Source organism: Brassica napus, chromosome C5 (assembly GCF_020379485.1).
Source record: "Brassica napus cultivar Da-Ae chromosome C5, Da-Ae, whole genome shotgun sequence".
Lineage (NCBI taxonomy): Eukaryota > Viridiplantae > Streptophyta > Magnoliopsida > Brassicales > Brassicaceae > Brassica > Brassica napus.
In genome coordinates, this window is record NC_063448.1 from 23017617 (window position 1) to 23039335 (window position 21719).

The 21719-nt window shown below is 32.0% G+C and overlaps 1 protein-coding gene across 1 annotated transcript; it reads right to left on the bottom strand.

Moving 5' to 3' along the window:
* Positions 1–270: 270 nt before the first annotated feature.
* On the bottom strand, positions 271–10151 carry LOC106362946 (protein RGF1 INDUCIBLE TRANSCRIPTION FACTOR 1-like). The gene is made up of 5 exons (XM_013802767.2): positions 9771–10151; positions 5525–5608; positions 2795–2869; positions 2580–2717; positions 271–577 (listed from the first exon to the last, which is right to left on the bottom strand). The coding sequence occupies exons 1-5, from the start codon at positions 10149–10151 to the stop codon at positions 281–283; spliced, it is 975 nt and encodes a 324-aa protein (XP_013658221.1). The 3' UTR covers positions 271–280.
* Between the last annotated feature and the right edge of the window lie 11568 nt (positions 10152–21719).

Consider the following 21719-nt stretch of genomic DNA (forward strand, 5'->3'; position numbering starts at 1 on the left):
ATTCACTCCGTTTCTTTTTTATGATGTTTTAGAAAATAATTTTTGTTTCAGTTTGTATGATGTTTTGAAACTTACTATGCAAAACTATTAAAACAATTAATTTAAATATTAAAATTTAATGCGTAACTTTTGTCTTATTTGTGTAAAATAACAAAGATTAACTACTTTTAATTACTTTTTTGTTGTAATCATGTGATTTCATTGAACGTAATTTTTTTTTTAATTTATGTGTTTATGCTAAAACATTTACGAAAATAAATTTTGGCTATGATTTTTTGTTTTATGAAAAAGGAGCCCTATGAGGAGCGCCTTTTCTTCTGCTACCAACTGAAAGAACCATCCCAGGCAAGTAATTGCTCTCTTTCTTCTTCTTCCTTTTCTCCTTCTTATTACTATTGTTGCCTTCCTCCGATCGATCAGAGATTACCACAATATCGTCTGTCTCGTCCTCCATTGTTGATATCTCTCTGAGCTGATCGTGTCCGTTCATTCGCAAACTTGAAAACGTGAAATCCGATTCATCAATTCTATAGAGAATACATGATAAATCATATCCTTGACATACTAAGTAATCCACCTACACATATGATGTTTTCATGAGTAATAAGATATCATAAGAAGAGATAAGTCTTATATTGGACATGATAGTTCATACACCTAGGAAAGTGCCTACTCCGTAAAAAAAAAAGCCTACTTTGTACTTTCACATGTGTTTAATAAAATCCATGTTCGAAACTACGCTAGGCGCTAGTCGGGCGGTAACTCCGGGCCTAGCGAGTTACCGAAAAATCGGAGAGTACTCAGGGATTACGCGGAGCGTAGTTTAAAATACAATTTAATATATTTATAATATATTTAGCTAATTTTAAACATGATGATACAAGTTCTTAGACATAATTATATAATTTTGTATATATAATTTTAAACTGTCTCTTTTTGATTCGTAAATGGTGGGTTTGATACGAAAAAAATCTCTAAATGTAGTATGTATGTATTTATTTTGATAGCTAATTATAATTATTTAGTAATGAATAATTACAAAAAAATCTGTCAATAATGAGTAAAAAATAATTGTTTTAATTTACACGGACGAAAAAAAAACTTAGGTGGTTAACACGGGATTAGGTGGGAATTAGGCGGTCTTACGCGGGTCAACCCTGGTCAACGCCTGACTACACCGATTTGGGCATAATCGCTGCGGTCAACCTCTGAACAGCGCCTAGGCGGCCGCGTTTTCGAACAGGGAATAGAATTAAACATATGACGCATAATCCAACGGAAGATATAACATGATTATAAAGAATGAAAGATAGCTGTTTTCCAATGTTTTTTTTTCATCTTTAGAGAAATAATTTGTTAAAAAAACTATATGGCATCTGGTTAAAAGTTGAAGCAATTGTTCAGTTCTAATATTATTTAAAAAATTTGTTAGAATAAAACAACAAACAAGTGAGCTCATGAATTAATGCGTCAACTATGCCAACTACTTATAACTAAAATTCCATAATTTTTAACTAGTCAGGAATATATTATAAGTTATAACTGGTACAAATTAAAAGTTCGAAGTTGTTTTGGACATCTCCATCTCCGCTCCATTTTTTTCTCTACAATGGAGTAAAAGTGAATATACAGTAAAAAAATGCTCCAATTCAATTCTACATCTCACTTCATAATGAAGTTTACTCCATAAATGGAGTAATCTATTTTTTGTTTGTTCATCACTCCATTATAGAGTAGGGAATGAAGTAGGATTGAAGTATTTTTACTTCATATTCACTTTTACTCCATTTTGGAGGAAAACATGGAGTTTTACATTGGAGATGATCTTAGAACATCTCCAATGGTGTTTTATTTTCTATTTTTTGCTTTACTTTTTACTCCAATGGTACTTCATGTTTTTTTTTCATTTCTTCAAATTTTGAAAAACTGAACAGTATTTCTTCTTGTTTTTATTTTTTGAAAATGAACTTTTTTTATTTACAAACTAATCCTTAATTTTTATTTATTTTTGTTTTGTACTTCAATAAGTTAAAAGTGTTAATTTCATCCAATTAATTTCAAAATTTAGATTATTACTTTTATCTAATTGAATGTTAATAACGAAGAAAATAAAATTATTGATTCCTGAAAATTTTATGTTTGATATAGAATAATTTAGAATAAAATAAGCCATTTTGTGTTTTAAATTACTTTTGTTAATCACTTCAGACATATATGTATTTAGTATATCCTTATAAAATTTAAAATTATTTATTTATTTATTTATGTTATGTGTAATAATTGTATCATAAATTAATTTTTAACTTATAATAAATAGCAATTAGGTCCAATTCATGTTACAATAAAATATATGGGTAAAATTAGGAAATTGGAAAAATATAAAGCGGTGATATAATATACTTAGAATATTCTTTTTGAAGAAAAATATGAAGCAAACCGTTGGAGAGCATGTTGTTTCATTTTTTTTGAAGAATTTCAATTTTGAAGAAAAAAATGAATCTAACCGTTGGAGATGCTAGGGTTCAAACATTCAAAACTAAAATCATTCGAAAAGAAATATATTCATTAATTGCAATTACCTTGCAAGAGAGGGAACAGAAGTTGAATGGTTCTCGGAGGATTCTATCACAGGTGAAGCAAACATTTGAAGAGACCTTAACTCTTGATTGTGGTCTTTGGTTTATGAATATCACTTTGGCACCATTAATTGTATATGGCTGAACATAAAAGTTTTTCAATTAATTTGTAACAAACTTCTTCAGCTTTAAAATGAAATTCAGAGTGGATAATTCACCTGAATATATGAACAATCTATGAGCTTCTCAAGATCATTCAGTCGAACGACGTCGTGGTATACGTATCGTCTAACCTGACAATTCACAAACCAAGGGCTTCACTGGTAGAATAAAAACTAATGGAGGCAAAATTATAATTACTGAAAAAAATTCCTCTACTTCCCTGAAGCACACATGGTAAGATAAATAACATTTCATAAGTCTTATAATTAAATTTTGGATTTGCACCAATAATTGTTATGGGTAATAGTGAAAATGAATTTTAAATTACTACTTATATAAAAAAGAAAGACTGTGGAAAGCAGTAAATGTAAGTTAAGGAAAAGAGTTGTCCAAAAAAAAAAGAAGTAAGTTAAGGAAAAGGATTTTGGTCAAAGTTTTGATGTTGTTTGAAAGCAACAGCTCAAGAGAAGTTGAGACAATAAATTTAAGGGAAGTTTACTCAAATATATAGTATTTTACCACAATTGATTAGAACCATAAATTTTTTTTTTTATTACTGTTATTTTTTAAATACCAAGCATGTTTTTTTTATGTTATGAGAAAAAATGTATTTACAAAAATGCCATTACTTTTTAATGCCACGTAATCAAAAATCCGGCGCCACGTAGGAATTTGGTTCTGTGTTTTCATTAAGTCGGCCGTAAAGAGCTATATACGTCGTTACGGCTGAGTTATTGCTACGTTGCGGCTGAATTAAACAACGCGGTTGACTTAAGAGAAAACATCTGACTTAAGAACATAAATCAGCCGTTAGTTACGGCTGATTTACAGAAATCTGGCTGATTTATGGGACAACGGCTGACTTACGTACACAAGTTCCGGCTGACTTATACATCGGCGGTTTGAATTCTGTAAAATTTGGCTGAGTTGTAGTTAAGACACGACTGAGTTATGTTTTTACGGCTGAGTTAATGAACATTGACTGGCTGAGTTATTGAATTTACAGCCGACTTATGAGATGTTGTTATGGCTGAGTTATATGTAATCAGCCGTTGTTGGATGGATTAATAGTAAACTCAGCTTATTTACGGCTGACTTATTAGCGAAAGATTAATTATTAGAATATCATTTGTTTGACGGCTGATTTATTTGACGATATGGCTGACTTAAGATTTTTCATCCTAATTACAGCTGATTTATTAGCGAAAGATTAATTATTGAAATAGTATCCATGTTTCAGCTGACTTGCATTGTACATGAGGGCTAATTTATTTAGGCTGAGTTATATATTCGTTTGGCAGCTGACTAATCGATTTTCCATGTCATCCGCCATGTCATCAATTCGGATTTGCCATGTCATTACTAATGTTACAACAATAAAATAATGGTCTATGATATTCTTCATTCTTCATCTTCTTTATCTATCTTCTTCAACTTATTATTTATCTTTCTCTGAGATCTTATGGTTCTGGTAATTATTGTTTCCGCAACTGGGTTTGAAAACATAGATTTTTTAAAATTGAAAATCTGAGACAGATCTACTACAGTCGTCGTCGTTTTCGATGATGGTCGGTTAAAGAAGAAGCTTCCTCTCCTCTCTCATTGGATTCGTCGTCTTGCAGAAGAAAAAAGACTAAAAAAGAGAGATGAAGAAGCTAAGTCCCGTAAATTGTAAGAAAAGAAGAGAGTTGAACAAAAAAAATAAGAAAATGAGAGAAGACGAAGAAGATGATGAATTTGAAAGATGAGTTTATATGTTTGATGACTCAGATGGTGCGTCATCTGAATATGATAACTTTAGTTCATACATTAAGTCTCCAACACATACGTTATGGCTGAATTATCCTTACGTTACGGCTGAGTTATGCATACGTTACGGTTGAGTTTATATTTTTATAACTTTATAGTTTTAGGGTTTGAAGTTCAAATTTAAGAAAAGATTTAAGTTTTAATATTGTTTTCAAATGATTAATTTTTATAACTTTATAATTCTATAGTTTAGGGTTTGAGGTTCAAATTTAAGAAAATATTAAAGTTTTAATATTGTGTTCAGAGTTGAAGGAATGAGTTTGTTCCCGCCCAAAATACGAAACGTCGCGAAACAAATTACACTTGACGACTGAGGTATAGGACAGCTGGCTTATACCATTCAGATACGTTACAGCTGAGTTATGCATACTTTACAACTGAGTTATGCATACGTTACGGCTAAGTTATAATCAAATTACGGCTGACTTATGCATACGTTACGACTGAGTTTATAATTTTTATAACTTTATAGTTCTATAGTTTTGGGCTTAAGGTTCAAATTTAAGAAAAGATTAAAGTTTTAATATTGTGTTCAAAAGATAAACTTTATAATTTTTATAACTTTATAGTTCTATAGTTTAGGGTCTGAGGTTTAAATTTAAGAAAATATTAAAGTTTTAATATTGTGTTCAGAGTTGAAGGAATGATTTTTTCCCGCCCAAAATATTTTTTTCCCGCCCAAAATACGAAACGTCGCGAAATATATTACACTTAACGACTGAGTTATAGGAACGTTGCGACTGGCTTATACAATTCAGATACGTTACGGCTGAATTATGCACACTTACAGCTGAGTTATGCATACCTTACGGCTGATTTTAATTATAAACCAACCCTAATCTATAACCTAGAAACAATAAAGCTTGCAGCCGTGTCGACAAAATCTAGGCCTAACTAAACCACTGCGTGTTTCTTCCATATCACGAGAGTCGGGAGGTCATTATTGTCTTCTTCCTTCGCCACCGCAGTCTCGTTACCACGAGAGCTCCGACGTCTTCAAGCCACACAACGGTTTTGTTATCTCCTCCACCATCAAGCTCATCTGCCTTATCCACCTTCTTCTAGTAACAAGAACAAATTCAAAACACAGAGAAAGAGCAAGAGAGATTGAAAGAGAGAGAGGTGACCAGTGTGGTGACAAGCGGTGGTAGTGGCGACTACGGTGAAGATGGAGACCGACAAAAATGGATCTGAGAAACAGAAACAAGGACGACGTTGGCAAGTATAGATGGCGACGAGCTCAATATCTGTGACGACGGCGAAGACCAGTTTTCTTCAACTCTTTTTCTTTTTCTCCGACAATCTTCTTTTCTTCTTTGACGTTTTTTCTTCTCTCACTTCTAAGATTTACAAACCAAATATACTAAGGCATAAGAAATGAATGATAATGTATGAATCTCTCTTGTTTACAAGACAGAAAGTGAGAGAGATGAAGAAGATCTGGAACTGTAAAGAACTCTCGAAAGAAAGAGAAGAGGAGAAGGAGACGTCAAATAGAAGAGAGAAAGTGAAAAAAAAAATGCATTTTAAACCATTAGATCAAAACTAATCAATGGTCAAGAATTGTAATCCTTGTACTAAAAAATCTAACCAATGAGAAAGAAGTTAGAAGATAACCATTAGATGGATTTGTAACCCTTAGATTAAAACAATCAATGGTTAGTGTTTTAATTTTGATGGTTAAAATTATATTTTATATTAAAGTGTATTTTTGATAAAGCTTTAAATTTTAAAACTTGGATTTTATGATTATATGTTGATTTTTTGATGTATGGTTTAAATATGAAGTTTAAAGTTTAGGGTATATAACTAAGTGAGTTTAGAGTTTGGTATATAGTGTTTTGGGTTTCGATTTAAGATTTAAGATTATATTTTTAAATAACAAAAATATTAGAGTTTTAACATTTGTAGTTAGAATTTATGGTAGATGATTAATTAAATTTTTTAAGAAGTTTGAAGTTTAATGTTTTATGGTATAGGTCAAAGCATGTGGTTCAAGGTTTAGGGTTAAAGGTTCGAAATAGATATGGTTTGAGATAATTTTTTGAAAATATTTAACTTTATCATTTTATATTTAATATTTGTAGTTTAAATTTTAATACATTATAAAATATTATAATTTTATATTGAAAATATTGAACCCTTAGACTAAAATCAATATAATTTGTAATTTTAGTTCTTTTCAATTTGTTTTAAAAATTGCTTAAAACTTAAAAATGTAGTTACATGTTTAAATCAAAAATTTTAAATTAAAGATTTTTTTATTAAATGATTAAAATTTGAGTTTAACTCAAAACTATAAACCTAAACTTTAAACCTAAACCTTAAACTTTAAATAATAATAAAAATATTGGATTTAATGTTCAAAGATAAACTTAAAATTTTTATAACTTTATAATTCTATAGTTTATGATTTGAGGTTTATATTTAAGAAAAGATTAAAGTTAGAGTCTTGTAAGTCAGAATTGTATAAGTGATTGTAAGAGAACATATATCTCAAGATCAAGTTAAAGTCTCAACTTGAAGTTTAAGAAACTATACACATTCAGTTGATTTATATTCACTTGATATTGATAAGATGATGTTCAATATAACTTCTTAAAGTACTTGAATTCAGTTTTCTGATTTTAAGGTATGTTTGAGGTATTGCTGATTTATATAAACGATACGACTGAGTTATCTAAACGATACGGCTGAGTTACCTAAACATTTTTTGATTTTAGGGTATGTTTGAGGTATGGCTGAGTTATGTAAACGACACGGCTGATATATATATAAACGACACGGCTGAGTAGTGTAAACATAGCATAAATCAAACACACAATACATGGGTGAGTTATGTTTTTTACATAGAAAACCAAAAATACAAGTTTTCTGCACCATTTCGGTATTCTTCCATGTATCCAAGCTTCAGTGAACTCCTCTGTATCGTCTCTGCTGAATCTGTCACTTCTTTACATCTCCTTCATTTTCTTTTTGTTCAATTTTCTCTCACTCAAATCTGAAAAAAAATTAGATTATCCAAATATGGGTATGAAATCACATACAAACTTAATTAAATACATCCCACAATTGTCGATCTGGGTATTTTTTGGAATGTATTTGTCTTTTCTCCTCGGAATGCACACTTCTTATAGCTAGATTTTCGGAGATTGGCGGAAAGTAACTCAGCCACAACTGCATATATAAACGAAACTGCATATATAAACCAGTCGTAAAAGAAAAGTAACTCAGGCACAACATAAATTAAAACTCATCCACAAACTCGAAAAACGCAGCAGAAAAGATGATTTCGGGAGATTACAGCGAAAAATATTTCATAAAAACGATCGGAGACGACGATTTCGGGGAAGACGATATCGGAGAAGACAAGACAGAGAGTTAGTTCGAGGAAGACGGAGTAAACACAATGTCGATGACGATTTCAGGGAAGAGACGGTTAGGGTTCCTTTAGTTCTTCGATGAAGTTGTGTTGTGTTGTTGTGTTTTTTTTCAACGTTATGTAATTAAAGAGATGGTTGATTGTTCTCTATTACTGATGTGGATACTTAATTAGTGATGTGGATTTAATGTTTAAAAATAATTTCAATTAAAAAAAACTAACCAAAAGCCCTTATTGTCATTTACTAGGAGTATCCAAACACTCTAGTAATTTTTAAAAAATGTATAACACTCTAGTAATAAACCAACTTTTCTTATACATTCTAGTAATTTTCTCTAAATTTAAAAGAACCAAGCAGTGTTGAAAGAGAAGAATATATAAAACAGAAGAAAAGACGCATACTATTTATAGAAACAAACCAAATCCAAACAATTGACAATTCAAGTCCAATACTATCAATGGTATATACGTACATTATATAGTAATGTTTACATTCTGGACTTTGCTTTCAAACCTCTACAGTTATCAACGTAATTAGAGAAATGATCACGTGTTTAAAGCAACTGAGTCAAATCTGAAGCTCAATTGGAGTAAAATTTAAAATGCAGAGAAATATAGGAAGATGACTTGGGGTCTTTTTAGAATATAAAACAGTAGAGGATTTGGGGGAGATGAAAAAGTTTAGGATAATGAAAGGTCATTTAACTATTAAAAAAGACTTCTCATAGTACAATTTCTAAAACTAAAAGGTCTATAATTTGCATTTAAAAAATCTGAAAAGATGTTGTAATTATTAAAGCAGAGGTATGGTGCATGTGAATTGAAGTAACTCATGTCTCATATTAATTGCACGGAGAAATAAAACACCAGAAGTCTGGTTTCCGAATTGAGAAATTTCCGAGAAAGTTACCAAAACAAAATATTTAAAGGGTTTTACAAAAAATGTTACAAAAAATAGGTTTTACAAAAAAATAAGGGTTTTAATTTTTTTGATGGGCTAATGCTTTAATTGAATTTTTTTGTTTGAATTGAATGTTGTTAATTGAAAATTTGATAACGTGTATTGATTATATATTTATAATATGTTATAAGTACAGGTTTTGCTACAATCCAAAAACTCTCATGTGAGAGAGATAGAATTGTTTTTGAGAAATCGAGTAACAGAAAAGCATACGTACACAGAGTGGTTCTTGTTTGTATAAGTGCGTATAGATTTTATGATAATAAAACAATCGCAAGAAAGAAAAAAATCAGAAACCTGGGTATTGAAATCGTGACGGAATCAAGTCATGGGTCATTGATAACGTGTATTGATTATATATATATATATATATATATATATTTTTTTTTTTTTCCTTGGCAAAAAAAAAAGTCATGGGTCATCCATTATTCTCCGAAATAATCACCACGGATCAGACAAAATTAACGAAGAAACAAACAAATACTAATGAAATTTCGCACAAGTAGTCGATGCGTAATTGGTCAACAGTTACTGTCCACACAATTCATAACTCTCTTAACTAATCTCAACAGTTACTGTCCACACAATCAGACAAAAAAAAATTAAAATACAAACATGTATATTCTCTCTCCTATCTCCACTTTAGATTTTCATATTTATTTTCCCTAATTTCATCTTTTTCGACTTGATCTCTCAACTCGTTGATTGTATCAAAAATCCGAGACCACCACTGTGTTCCTCTCGATGAAACGAAGCCGTAGCTCCCAACCACGCATCAAACAGAGCTCATACACATTTGTAATCATCGTGAGAAGCTTCTCATTTCGATAGAATTTTGACTCAATGTCTCAGCTCGTTGATCGTATCAAAATTCTGAAACCATAACCGTGTTCCTCTCAACGAAGCGAAGCCGTAGCCACCAACCACGCCTCAAACAGAGCTCATATGCACCTATAGTCACCGTGAAAAGCTTTAGTGGATCCGAGATGAATCGAAAAGGGACAGGGAGAATGTCTTGGCATTTGTCAAAAAGCATATGTCGTCGACGCCGCAGTTTCAGTGGAGAATGTCTTGGGAGAGGGAGGAAGAAGCAGGAGGATAGGTAGGGACGACGATGGTGAACAGGTCCGAGCTCCAGTGTGGAGAGGACGACGTGACATCGAGCTCTCGTGATGTGGACAGAGGATGTGTGGATGTGATCGGTGTGGACGGCAACTGTCCATTCAAACCTCGTACTTACAAACATGTATATATGATCCATCCATAAGTATCCATCCACAAGAACTTGTCCACGTGGTTACTATCAGCTTACGTAATGTTTTGACGTTTTTTGTTGTTTCCAGCTTAACTAACTGTAAAATTATTTAAAGATGGAGACAATAATGATTTCGATAGGAGCTATACTAAATTTTTTGAATTGAATAGTCTCTTGAATCTTTATTTCTCAATATGTGGGAGGGAAGATGAAGATTGAACATGTATTCATAATCCGTCCACAATCGTCTGTCCACAAGAACTTTTGTGCTTTTCATAGTAAAAGTTATTGAACTTGTATTTTTGCATTATCATTTGAATAACACCATCCATTGTACTTCATATACTCCACCTAGCTCATCCACTAAGTTCACAAATCGCTTGTACACATCTATTTCTTAAGGCACATCCATGTATCTACATCCACGTTTCGCTTGTTCTCATTTGTCTTTATGCTTGAACTAGCCAAAAATCTAAAAGATCTTAAGAAAATCTGAAAACTCAAACTTGAACGAGTTTCCATCCATGAATTTTCAAATCTATATTTTTCGAGTTCATGTTGTTATTTCTATGTTTCTCTGTCCACGCCTTCTTCATCCATGTGTTTCCATTTACGTCTTTCTTGTCTATATGTTTCCGTAAGAAAATTAAAATATAGAAATTGTATATTAAAATGGATGTTAAAATGTAGAAAATAAAAAGTTATAATTTATGGTATTAAATAAAGTTGATTTATATATCTTTAACTTTTGAAAACAAGCAAATACAAATGAAGGTGAATGAAGAATAATAATTATATAAAAAATCGTATTTCTCTTTCTCCCCAACTAAGAACCATTCCATCAAAATTTTAGTTAGCTTAGGGTTGATTTCTTAGAAACAATATCCTTCTACTTACACAAAAGCAAGGTTATTTTTGTCTAGAAAGGGACACCTATCCATACAAAGTACACACAAAGTGTGTCGAAGACACAATGTGTCTTTAAATGAAAAGAGAAGACAGAAAGTGTCTTTCTGTGTAAGTCTCTCTTTAAATAATATAAAAATTACGGATGTTCTTGATATCAACTGATTTTCATAGCTTTAACCCTATCATTTCTCTTGTTTTGGGTTCATCTTGCATACAATTAAGTGCATTTAGTGTCCCTGCATCTGCATTTGCATTGTGGAACCTTTGGAGCAGGTATTCAGGTGAAATGGAGCAAAATGGAGAGATTGTGGTCGCTATAGTCGCCACTGGGAGCTTCTTTTTCGTCTTCAGAACATGTCTAGCGGCCTAGGTAGGGCCCGCTAGGAGAAACCGCTAGATTCTTCTGACTCTCGCGGTGTGGGTTTGGCCGCTGATTCTGACCGCTGTGCCCTGGATTAAATGGAATTTATTGGAGTTTCCTTGGGTTTTCTCCGTCTTTCTCCAGCGGCCAAGGTAGAGGCCGCTAGAGGTGGCCGCTGTGGAGCTGTTGTTTTAGCTGTCTTGGCAGAGACCGCTAGCCAGGCCGCTAGTACATTCCTGCGACGACAATCTCTCCATTTTGCTCCATTTCACCTGAATACCTGCTCCAAAGGTTCCACAATGCAAATGCAGATGCATGGACACTAAATGCACTTAATTGTATGCAAGATGAACCCAAAACAAGAGAAATGGTAGGGTTAAAGCTATGAAAATCAGTTGATATCAACTCCCCCAAACTTGTCCTTTACTTGTCCACAAGTAAACTTTCAAAAATAATCAAGAGGAAGAGGTTTGAAGGTGGGGACTCATCACCAAAACAAACTCTTCTTAGCCTTCAACATGATATCCTTGCATAATCATATCAAATAGCTAGAGCAATAACTTTTTCCAACTCTAACTTCTCTAGGCCTATCTTAACTCCTTTGATCTCTACACTCATTATCATGGATCCACAAACAAACAAATCAACCAACTCTCACATTCATTTAGCAAAATCAACCAGGATGAAGGCCGCTACACTCCCCTTACTAGCGGTTGCTCCTAGCGGTTTTAAACAAGGTCGCTGCAGTCACTTAACCTAAAGTGATTTCGTGTTTTTAACCTCCTAGTACAAATAGTCTTTGTCTTGATTAAGAAATGACATCCTTTTATCCATTGTAAAACACTGAAACCTTTGGGATCTTTGGAGTTTATGCAATTAGTACTTACATTCTCTTGTTTACTTGTGATTATCTCTTCTTCTATTTTGATTATGCTTTCATCTATCATGGGTCTAAGTGTGATCAAAATGATTAGTGAGTAGTCATCTTTGGATTCATGGGTTAGGATGATTAGGATGATTAAGTGATGATTTAGAATGTTTAGAGTAGATTAATATGTTTCCTTGCTTGATTGAGTGATCTTAATGCTAATCTAGAGTTGGTCATTTTAGATTAGAAATCTAGACATTTCATTGCCCGAGAGGTGTTCGATGAAATGTCTAAGCCAACTCAACATGCTCTTAGCTTACCCTACCAAAGGCATTTGATCTTAGGGGAGTTTAGAAAGTTGAATGATCTGTTCTTAATGATTGCTTGATTGACACAAACCAAAGGAATTTGATGTTTGATCAATGAGAGTAAATGAACTTTTGTCTTGACAAAGAACTTGCTTAGAATTGTTATCTAGACTTAGAGAAATGTGTAGATTGAAACTTTGTTATTTTAGATTAAATCTTAGTCATCTGAAATCAATTTTCTACAGCCATGATTCATCCTTTATCCATTTCCTAGAAATTTGCTAGTTAATTGTGTTAGAATCTTGTTAGCCTGATCAAATCACTTCATTACATTGAATGCACTTAGCTTAAGTATGAACCTGAATTCTCTTTGAATTGAAACACTTAGAAATGAATTATCTAAAATACTACTTTGATTTGAACCTTGGACCCTTGAAAAGTCCATTTCAGTTCTCGCTTAATCGGACGCCTTACCCGCGTTATCGAACAATATTATCACTTGATTTATTTGCGCGTGTGGATATGCAATTTGGTGAAAGGACAAGTGTCCCAGAGGTTCGTTTACCTTTCCCGGATGTGCGACTCATGTTTTCATTCCTTCGACCTATCCAAAAATAAAAAAGAGTTTATTTGTGAAAACAAGTTTTATAATTCACATTATTTCAGATATATTACATCATTTACTTACACGTATAAATCATAGAATTTCTTACATCAAGAGGCACTTTATCACTTTTCAATTACATCCAAAGCCACAATGCACTTGCAAGACACTTTCTCATGAGACCTACAGAAAGAATATACATATTTGCCTTAAATGAAAAGAAAAATGAGATCTTTCTTAGACAAGATGAAAGATAAAGTGTGTTTCTTTATTATTGTTTACTCTACTTCTTAATATTTTGTTTTTTGTTTATTTTTAATTAAAAATACATATAGCAAATTTTGTTGATATAATAAATTATATTTTTTTATTCTCTATAATTTGATATCTACTTTGATATATTTTTTGTTATATTTTAAAATCTATACTTGTACAGGTATTCAATGATTGTATTATGGATGAATGATATGTGGATGTTTGAAAAACATAGATAACTACATGTAGAATATAAGCATGGAATTATGATTAAAATTCAAAATTCAGCATACTACATATCCACAACATAATCAAAATCTTCTCGCCCCCGTCCACAGACAAACATTGCTGTTGGAGTTGTGTCCTCAAGTTCAACTATTGTGGAGCTTGCTCTGATGAAGCTTCTGGAATTTTTACATTCATCTTCGTCCACGTATCACCCGTCCACGTATCACTCGTTCACGTATCATCCGTCCATGCATTGAATGTCTATTAAGGGCAAAGTTGTCCACAGTTTATTGCTGGCCCACAACAAAGTGTCTCACATGTAAGAAGTGGCTCTGAGTGTAAAGAAAAGTCAAAAGTAGCCTAGAGAGTAATCAACTCTAAATCCTAACACTTAACGATCATTAATAGCATAATTACTCAATTATCACTCCATATTTATATCTTAAAAGTCTTGAGTAATTAGTTTATAATTTTCATTTAGTAGGTATTCTTATACTAATTATAGGAAACAATAATCACCAATATTTAAAAGCGATAGTTACTCTCATAAACAATGTTTTGGAAATCGGACCGGACCGGTCGGTCGAACCGGGCCGACCGTGACTTGTTGAAGAAACTGAGTCTGGTTCGGTTTAAAACCCGGATTAGAAAATTGCCAAAAATACCATTTTTAAAGTAGCATTTTTCATGTTTATACTAACCACTTTTACCCTCATCTTTAATGAAGGGTGAAAGACATTTATAACATTTTGACTAACTTTGACAAAAAAAACATATGGTTAACTAATCTAAACTTAAAACATCAACTCTAAACCCTAAACCATAAAACATCAACCCTAAACCCTAAACTCCAAAACATCAACTCTAAATCCTAAACCCTAAACCATCAAATCTAAACCCTAAAACATCAACTCTAAACTCTAAATGTAAACACTAAACGTAAACCCTAAACCCTAAATCTAAACTTAAAACATCAACTCTAAACCCTAAATCATCAACTCTAAACCCTAAACCATGAAACATCAACTCTAAAACCTAAACCCCGAAACATCAACTCTAAACACTAAACTCCAAACCTTCAAATCTAAACCCTAAAACATCAACCCTAAACCCTAAAACCCTAAACCTTCAAATCTAAACCTTAAAACATCAACTCTAAACCCTAAACGTAAACCCTAAACCCTAAAACCCTAAACCTTCAAATCTAAACCCTAAAACATCAACTCTAGTGTTTTAGGGTTTAGGGTTTAGGGTTTAGAGTTTAGGGTTTAAGGTTTAGAGTTTAGGGTTTAGAGTTTATGGTTAATTTTTTAGGGTTTAGGGTTTAGAGTTTAGAGTTTACTTTTTAGGGTTTAGGGTTTAGTGTTGATAGTTTAGGGTTTAGAGTTGAAGTTTAGGGTTTAGGGTTTAGAGTTGATGTTTTAGGATTTAGAGTTGAAGGTTTAGGGTTTAGGGTTTAGAGTTGATGTTTCGGGGCTTAGGGTTTAGAGTTGATGTTTCGGGGTTTAGAGCGTATTTCAAAACGAAACACGGTTTAGGATTGATGGTTTAGGGTTTAGAGTTGAGTTTTAGGGTTTAGGGTTTGAATTTCGAAATAGTATAATTCGAAAAAAAAAATAAAAAAAATATTTTCTATTTTTTTTTTATTTTTATTTATTTAAATATTTATTCATTATATATATAAAGAACAAGGACATAAGAGTCTTTTGCCACTTAATGAAGAAGGTATTTTTGAAAATGTCACTCATGTGGTGGTAAAAATGAAAATGGTAAAGATGTAATTTCCCCACCCGGATTTGAGAAAACAATCGGTGAAACCGAGTAAAACCGGTGACCCGGTTTAACTTTAAAACCCGATTCTAAATAAATCAACATATAAACTAATGTCTTTTCAATTGTTATTAACTTTTAATATTTCATAATGAATGTTAACTTTTACTATTTAATTGGTTTTCTTTTAATTCAATTTTTAAAAGAAAAATGTTAAAAAATCTATTTTTGACTCTCATATTCTATTCTCATTTTGTCATATTCATAAAATTTAAGACTATTAGTTGTGTAAATAAATACGTAATTTAAGCCAATCATGTATCAAAGTTATAGAAAATAACATGAATATATGAACCGTTTGTATTTTCTAGTCCCGGAAAAAAAAATTTGTATCATAGTTTTAGAAAAGACCAATACATGAGATAATATAATATGATTTGACTTCAAAGTAAATTTCACATAACTTTGCAAAATAAGAAAACCCTCTTGCCTTTAGGTTAAACTAGGGGGTTTGTCCGCGCTTCGCACGGAATATTGTTTCATTGTTGTTAAGTATGATTTTTTGGATGATGTAATTATGTGGTCGTGTTTATTTGTTAACGGCATTATTTGGTATTTTATTGTGCTATGTATTAGATAGATGATAGTTTAATATATTATGTGTTTGTTTTTTCAATAATGTTTTGTTGTGTGTATAGTAGCACTTGTTAGTGGTGAAGTGAGTCTCTGATGTAAAACATATTGAATTTCAATAAGTTTGCATTTAGGAATTTGTTGAACATCAAAATTGTATTTTATTTTTCATATTTTGGAACATTATTCTTGTAAGATGTTTTGTACTCTCTCCCCATAGTTTGACCTTGAGCCGTCACCATCTATGTATTCCGTTTACCTTTTCGGTGTAAACGGTGTGCAGTGCTTCTCACAATCAGCGGAAAAAGACTCACATTCGTGCTCTTGTTGTTCCTCGCCTTCTTCTCTTGTGAGATTATCTGGTATTTGTTGTAGATATGGTTTATGAGTTCGAACTTGTGCGGTTGTTTCTCACGGTGTAGGCTGTTCCGGTTAATAATGGCGCTCCTCTTCTTCCTTAAATATTGGCTTACGTTAGAAGCTGCATCTCCTTAGGTTGGGTCAGAATTTAGTCGTCTTGATGTTGTCTTCCTCGTCGTTGGTATGCTGTTGATAGTCTCTACTCGTTTTCAAGATCTTGTTTTTGGTGATCTGACTTCTATGCTCTTTTTCATAGCTCGGGGACGATTCTATGGTTTACTGATTTTGTTTCGTCTCTCTTTTCCCTCTCTGTTTTCTCATCTCGTTGGAGCTTTCATCATTGCTCACATCTCTGGTGGCTCTTCCTTTTGCCATGTTTGCTAGTCCAGGTTTGGATAGTGATTTTCTCCGTGTATGCTTTATGGGTTTAGAAGGTTGTTTTAGGTCTCAAGCTTAGGATTTGGTTTCTCGGTGTTTGCCTCCCATTCTCCCTCTCCTCGGGTTGTTTCTTTTCTTCCCCTCCTTTCCTTGGTATAGGTGTGCAGAGTTAATCTCTTAGAGTTTTGGTCCCTTCTATCCAGAGCTTTGTGGTTCTTTGATGGCATGCGCAACTTGTCTATGTTTCTTTAGTTTGTGAGGTGTTTCTTACCTCTTAGCAGGTGGTTGTGTTTTTGGTAACTTAGGCATGTGTCTTGCTGCTTCATGGTGACTTTGGCATTCCGGTGATATTTCTTCCTCTGACTTCTTTCTTGGTTCTTTCGTTGGTGTTTGATCGCGATATTTTGTGTTCGGGGATTGCTTTGTCTCAGGTTTTATCTTTCTACCATTTTCTAACTTCTGTTTGTCCTGGCCAAGATACTCTATAGTAAAGTGAGGTAATTTAGTTTTCGTTCTTAATCTCATTTCGGCTCTGGTCTTTCATTAAATTAGTGTTACTATGACATTTTAGTTTTCTCTGAGACTGTGGAGGTTTTAAGTTTAAATTATGTGTTTTGCTCTAGTTTTTTCTTCTTAGTTTGATTATTTTATAATTTTTAATAATAAAATAAATATATAATTTGTAAATGAAATATTAGTAAATAGTAAAAAATAATAACTTAATGAAAGTTTATGTTATAGTTGGGACTAAATTAAATATTTAAAATATATTTTAATTATTTTTTATTCATATTGAATTTTAATGATTAATACAATAGATTATTAGATTTTATGTGATGACGGTTAGTGTAAGAATGTTTAGATAGTTCACAATTAGAAAATAGCGGGCTAAATTGCAGTAATCTAAAAGAAGAAGGATCTAAAATGTAGAAAAAAATGAGGACGCATGTCATCAAACCCCTCATCTACATATCAAAAAAAGAGATGTTTAGATAGTTCACAATTAGAAAATGACGGGCTAAATTGCAGTAATCTAAAAGAAGAATGATCTAAAATGTATAAAAAAATGAGGACACGTGTCATTAAACCTCCATTTCACATATCAAAATAAAAGAAAGAAGTTTACTTTATATATATAGATATTTTATCCAATAATTATTGGAACAAATAGACAAACCATATTAACAAAGATACATGACACTAATTGTTAATACTACGCGAGAACAAAATACATTGCTAGCTCCACAACCACTATATGTTGACATGATATAATATACAAAACAAATATTATGATTGGGAAAATCAAAATAATATTTTGGTTAGTTGTGGTTTAATAATTGGGAACGTCAACCGTAAATGGTTATTTCGGTATAGGTAATGACCGCAAGCGACAATCAATTCGTGATTATATTATATGGAACATAGGTAATGGCATTACATTACATGTAATTAATCTAGGCAACAAAAAGCTTTTCAATAAAAAGTGTGACAAGGATTATACTGATGATACCTAATCAATGATATTTTTGTTAATCACACATGATAGTAAGATTTATTTTTAAGAGTTCTCCTCAAATAATAAGAACGGGATATGTTTAAAATCGTTTATATAATTATTTCTATCATATCATATGTATTTATATATATATTCTAAATTTTTATAATGTAATATATGATATTTAATTGTTTATATAAACAAATTATGTTAATTCTTATATCTTTAAAATGTTTAATTGTTTTCATGGTAATATAGATTAGATTAGGTAGTTCTAGAATTAGTTTCCTTTTTAAAATTTTAATTTAATAAATGAAAATACAAATACCAACAACCAATCAAATTATGAGAATTAACTATAAACTTCACCTATAAATGACACCTAAGCAAAAGTCACTTAAGTAACTTCTGAATTAATATACAGTAAGATGCATTTTTGTTCTTTGCAAAACTTGTTGTAATTTTTTATTTAAAATCTACAAAATTTTATATTACGAACACTACGCTTTATGCAGTGCAGGGATTTTTGAGGCCTAAGGCAAATTTGAATTTTCTTTTACAAATTTTAAATAGTATTATAAAAAATTAAAATTTTACATTATTTGTAAAGGAACTACAGAGAAAAACTAAAATATTTAAAACATTTCTTACATAAATGTTGTTTTTTCCTACAAACAACTAATTTTTTGTGGTATAAGAAACAAATATAGTTGTGTTACAAAAAAAAAAGAAACAAATATAGTTACTCTCAAAAACAAAATTTAAATTATTAGAATGTTGTGGACAAAAAAAAATTATTAGAATATTTGTTAAGATAATGAAAACAATTAGGAAAATCACAATACTAAAAGCACAATATAGTGAGCAATTAGGCTATCCACATCATCAAAAATAATCATCCAATCAGCTCATTTCGTTTTTACACATCAAACGGGCTTCAATTACGTCTGGGCTTCAAGTTTTTCTTTCATTTGCAGTGGGCTTATGTGTGGGCTTTAATTTCTTCTCATTATGGACTTATCAAACCTAGCTTTCATTTTTGCGACACAACATTTGGTTTTACTATTTTAGATTTCCTTTTCCCCCTTAGTATTTCGGCATGATATCTCTAGATATATTTTTTGGTCGTCTCTATGCCATTAACGCCATAACATACTACCGTAACATCTTTTGTCGTCTTATAATGTATTTGTTTACGAACAGAGTATTATAATATTTTGTTTAGTGAACTAAATGAACAACTCCGTTGTTTTTAATAAATATATTAGAGCAGAATGTTGTTTCTACCAAACATGTATAATGCACAATGGACCAAAATTAGAAGCGGCACGGCTGCATTATTATGGCCACCCCCATGGATCGTAATTTTCCATAACTTGCAAGCTTTCAATTAGAAACATAAGTAATTACGTTAGCAAATTATTATTCATACAAAATTTAGTTAACAAAAAAAAATAACAACACAAAATATTTAAAATCATCTTGAACTCACAAAATTTAGTTAACAAAATATTTAAAATCATCTTGAACTCGCTTTTTCACTCGCAACAAGATTTTACTTTGACAGCTCAATCAAATACGTCAAGCACTTCAAAGAACGGATAAAGAACATTAAGAAGATAAAAGCTAGAGAGGAAAAGAAAAACTTCAACCTCTTTGTTTGTTTTACAAATTGTTTTTTTTTTTTTTTTTTATCTTTCTAAAGAACAATTTCGTTCATTTACAAATTTTATCTCTATTTTTAAAATACATAGCCTAGATAAACTTATTTACAAAAGGAAAAATTCATAAAAATTTACCCCTTTTAAAAATAATATCAAATAGAAATATCAACGTTGATCAGCTTGATAGATTTTTTTTGAGAAAAATTAATGTTTTCTAAAGAGTTTTGGAGAATTTGGAGAGTATTGTTAGATGGTTCTACTAAAACCATATAAATGATGCAAAAAAATTTAAATTCAAAAATCAGATACGGTTTTACTAAAATAATAAAATCGAATTCAATTATATTGTAGTATAATTACATATAGACTATAAAATTGAGAATTGAATTATAGATGGGATGAGACTGGTCTCCACAAAAGGGATCTATTTAATATTCCCCAACAGTTCTGACCTATCCTCCCCGTTTTGTATTAGGTGCATTAATGTTTTAGATTTATTGGGCACATTAAGCTCATCGTTGGGCATCATCTCCAGCAACGTCCAGTCCTTGACATGATCACGGGGAAGGAGATTGTTGGTACACGTACAACCTAAAGAGTAAGCAAATTGTATTCCATATTACCACCCAACTTCTTAATGCTTCCATAGTAATGATATCCCTCAACTTCTTCCACGCTCATGTCGACAGGAAAGAAGTAAAAAAATATTATTACCCTTTCATATTGAAGATGGAAAGCACTTTCTAATGATTCAATATAATAAATGGTGCAGAAGGAGAATCCGGGGACGATGTTGGACGAAGACACACAGCTCATGGAACAAAGAGAAACCTAATCCAAACGGCTCAATCTTTACAAACTAGCTTGAGATGTATCGATCCTGTGCCTTAGATATATAATGGGTTCTACGCTGGCAGCACTCTCCTCTCTCCATTCTTAACACGAAGAATGAAGAGCAAGTTTGTTGTGACTCCTCCAGCTAATGTCACAGAGACTCTTCTAAGTAAGAACCCCATACTATGCTCTAAAAGTCAATCTTAACCATAACATTAATGCATTGTGGCTTGATGAAGGTACTTTCTTGCAGAGGAGATCCCGGTTCAGTACGGTGGTAACGAAAGAGATGATGATACCAAATTCTCCAACGAAGCTGATTCTCCAACGAAGCTGTTTCTGAAGTTGTCGTTAAGCCTGGGTCATCTGTAAACATAGAGATCCCAGCTTCTGAGGTAATAACTTTAAAAACAAACTCCTTTCTGTGTTCAGGAGTTGTAAAAGATCTATAGCAATATTTTTGGTTTAGTCCTTTTCTTTTTAAATCAAATTTTATTTCCAGATTGTTGAAGACTTAATTTTTTTTGCATGGGTTCACTGATAAACCCGAAACAGTTGCCAATAAATTCCCTCTAGAGACAATGGTGCTAAGTGTTATCATTAATCTTTTTTTGGACAAATTTACCATTCATCTTTTATTCACTAATCAATTCTTGAGCTTGAGACTAGAGATTTGTTTCTTTCTTTAATACAGGAACAAGGTGAAACCAAAGCCTCTGAAGATGATACTCAATCTTCAAAAGTATTTGTCAAATTAATTATCGGCGCTAAATGACATGGGACGGGGGAGTCTAAATAATTTAGCAACGCGTGTCCCTGAGCTTCGGCTGTTTCTATCCATTGAATACATGGCCGGAGGATGTAATTCTTGCTGCCTCTCCGGGGCACATGGCAACCATTGCAGCCT

What these genes read in the sequence shown, in the direction of transcription:
- LOC106362946 (XM_013802767.2), bottom strand. Translation starts at nt 10,151, where the DNA reads ATGGATCATATATACATGTTTGTAAGTACGAGGTTTGAATGGACAGTT. An exon ending in TTGAGAGGAACACGGTTATG is followed by an intron (nt 5,609 to 9,770) that starts GTTTCAGAATTT and finishes TCTTGTTACTAG; the next exon opens with AAGAAGGTGGATAAGGCAGA. An exon ending in TAGATTGTTCATATATTCAG is followed by an intron (nt 2,718 to 2,794) that starts GTGAATTATCCA and finishes TTTTATGTTCAG; the next exon opens with CCATATACAATTAATGGTGC.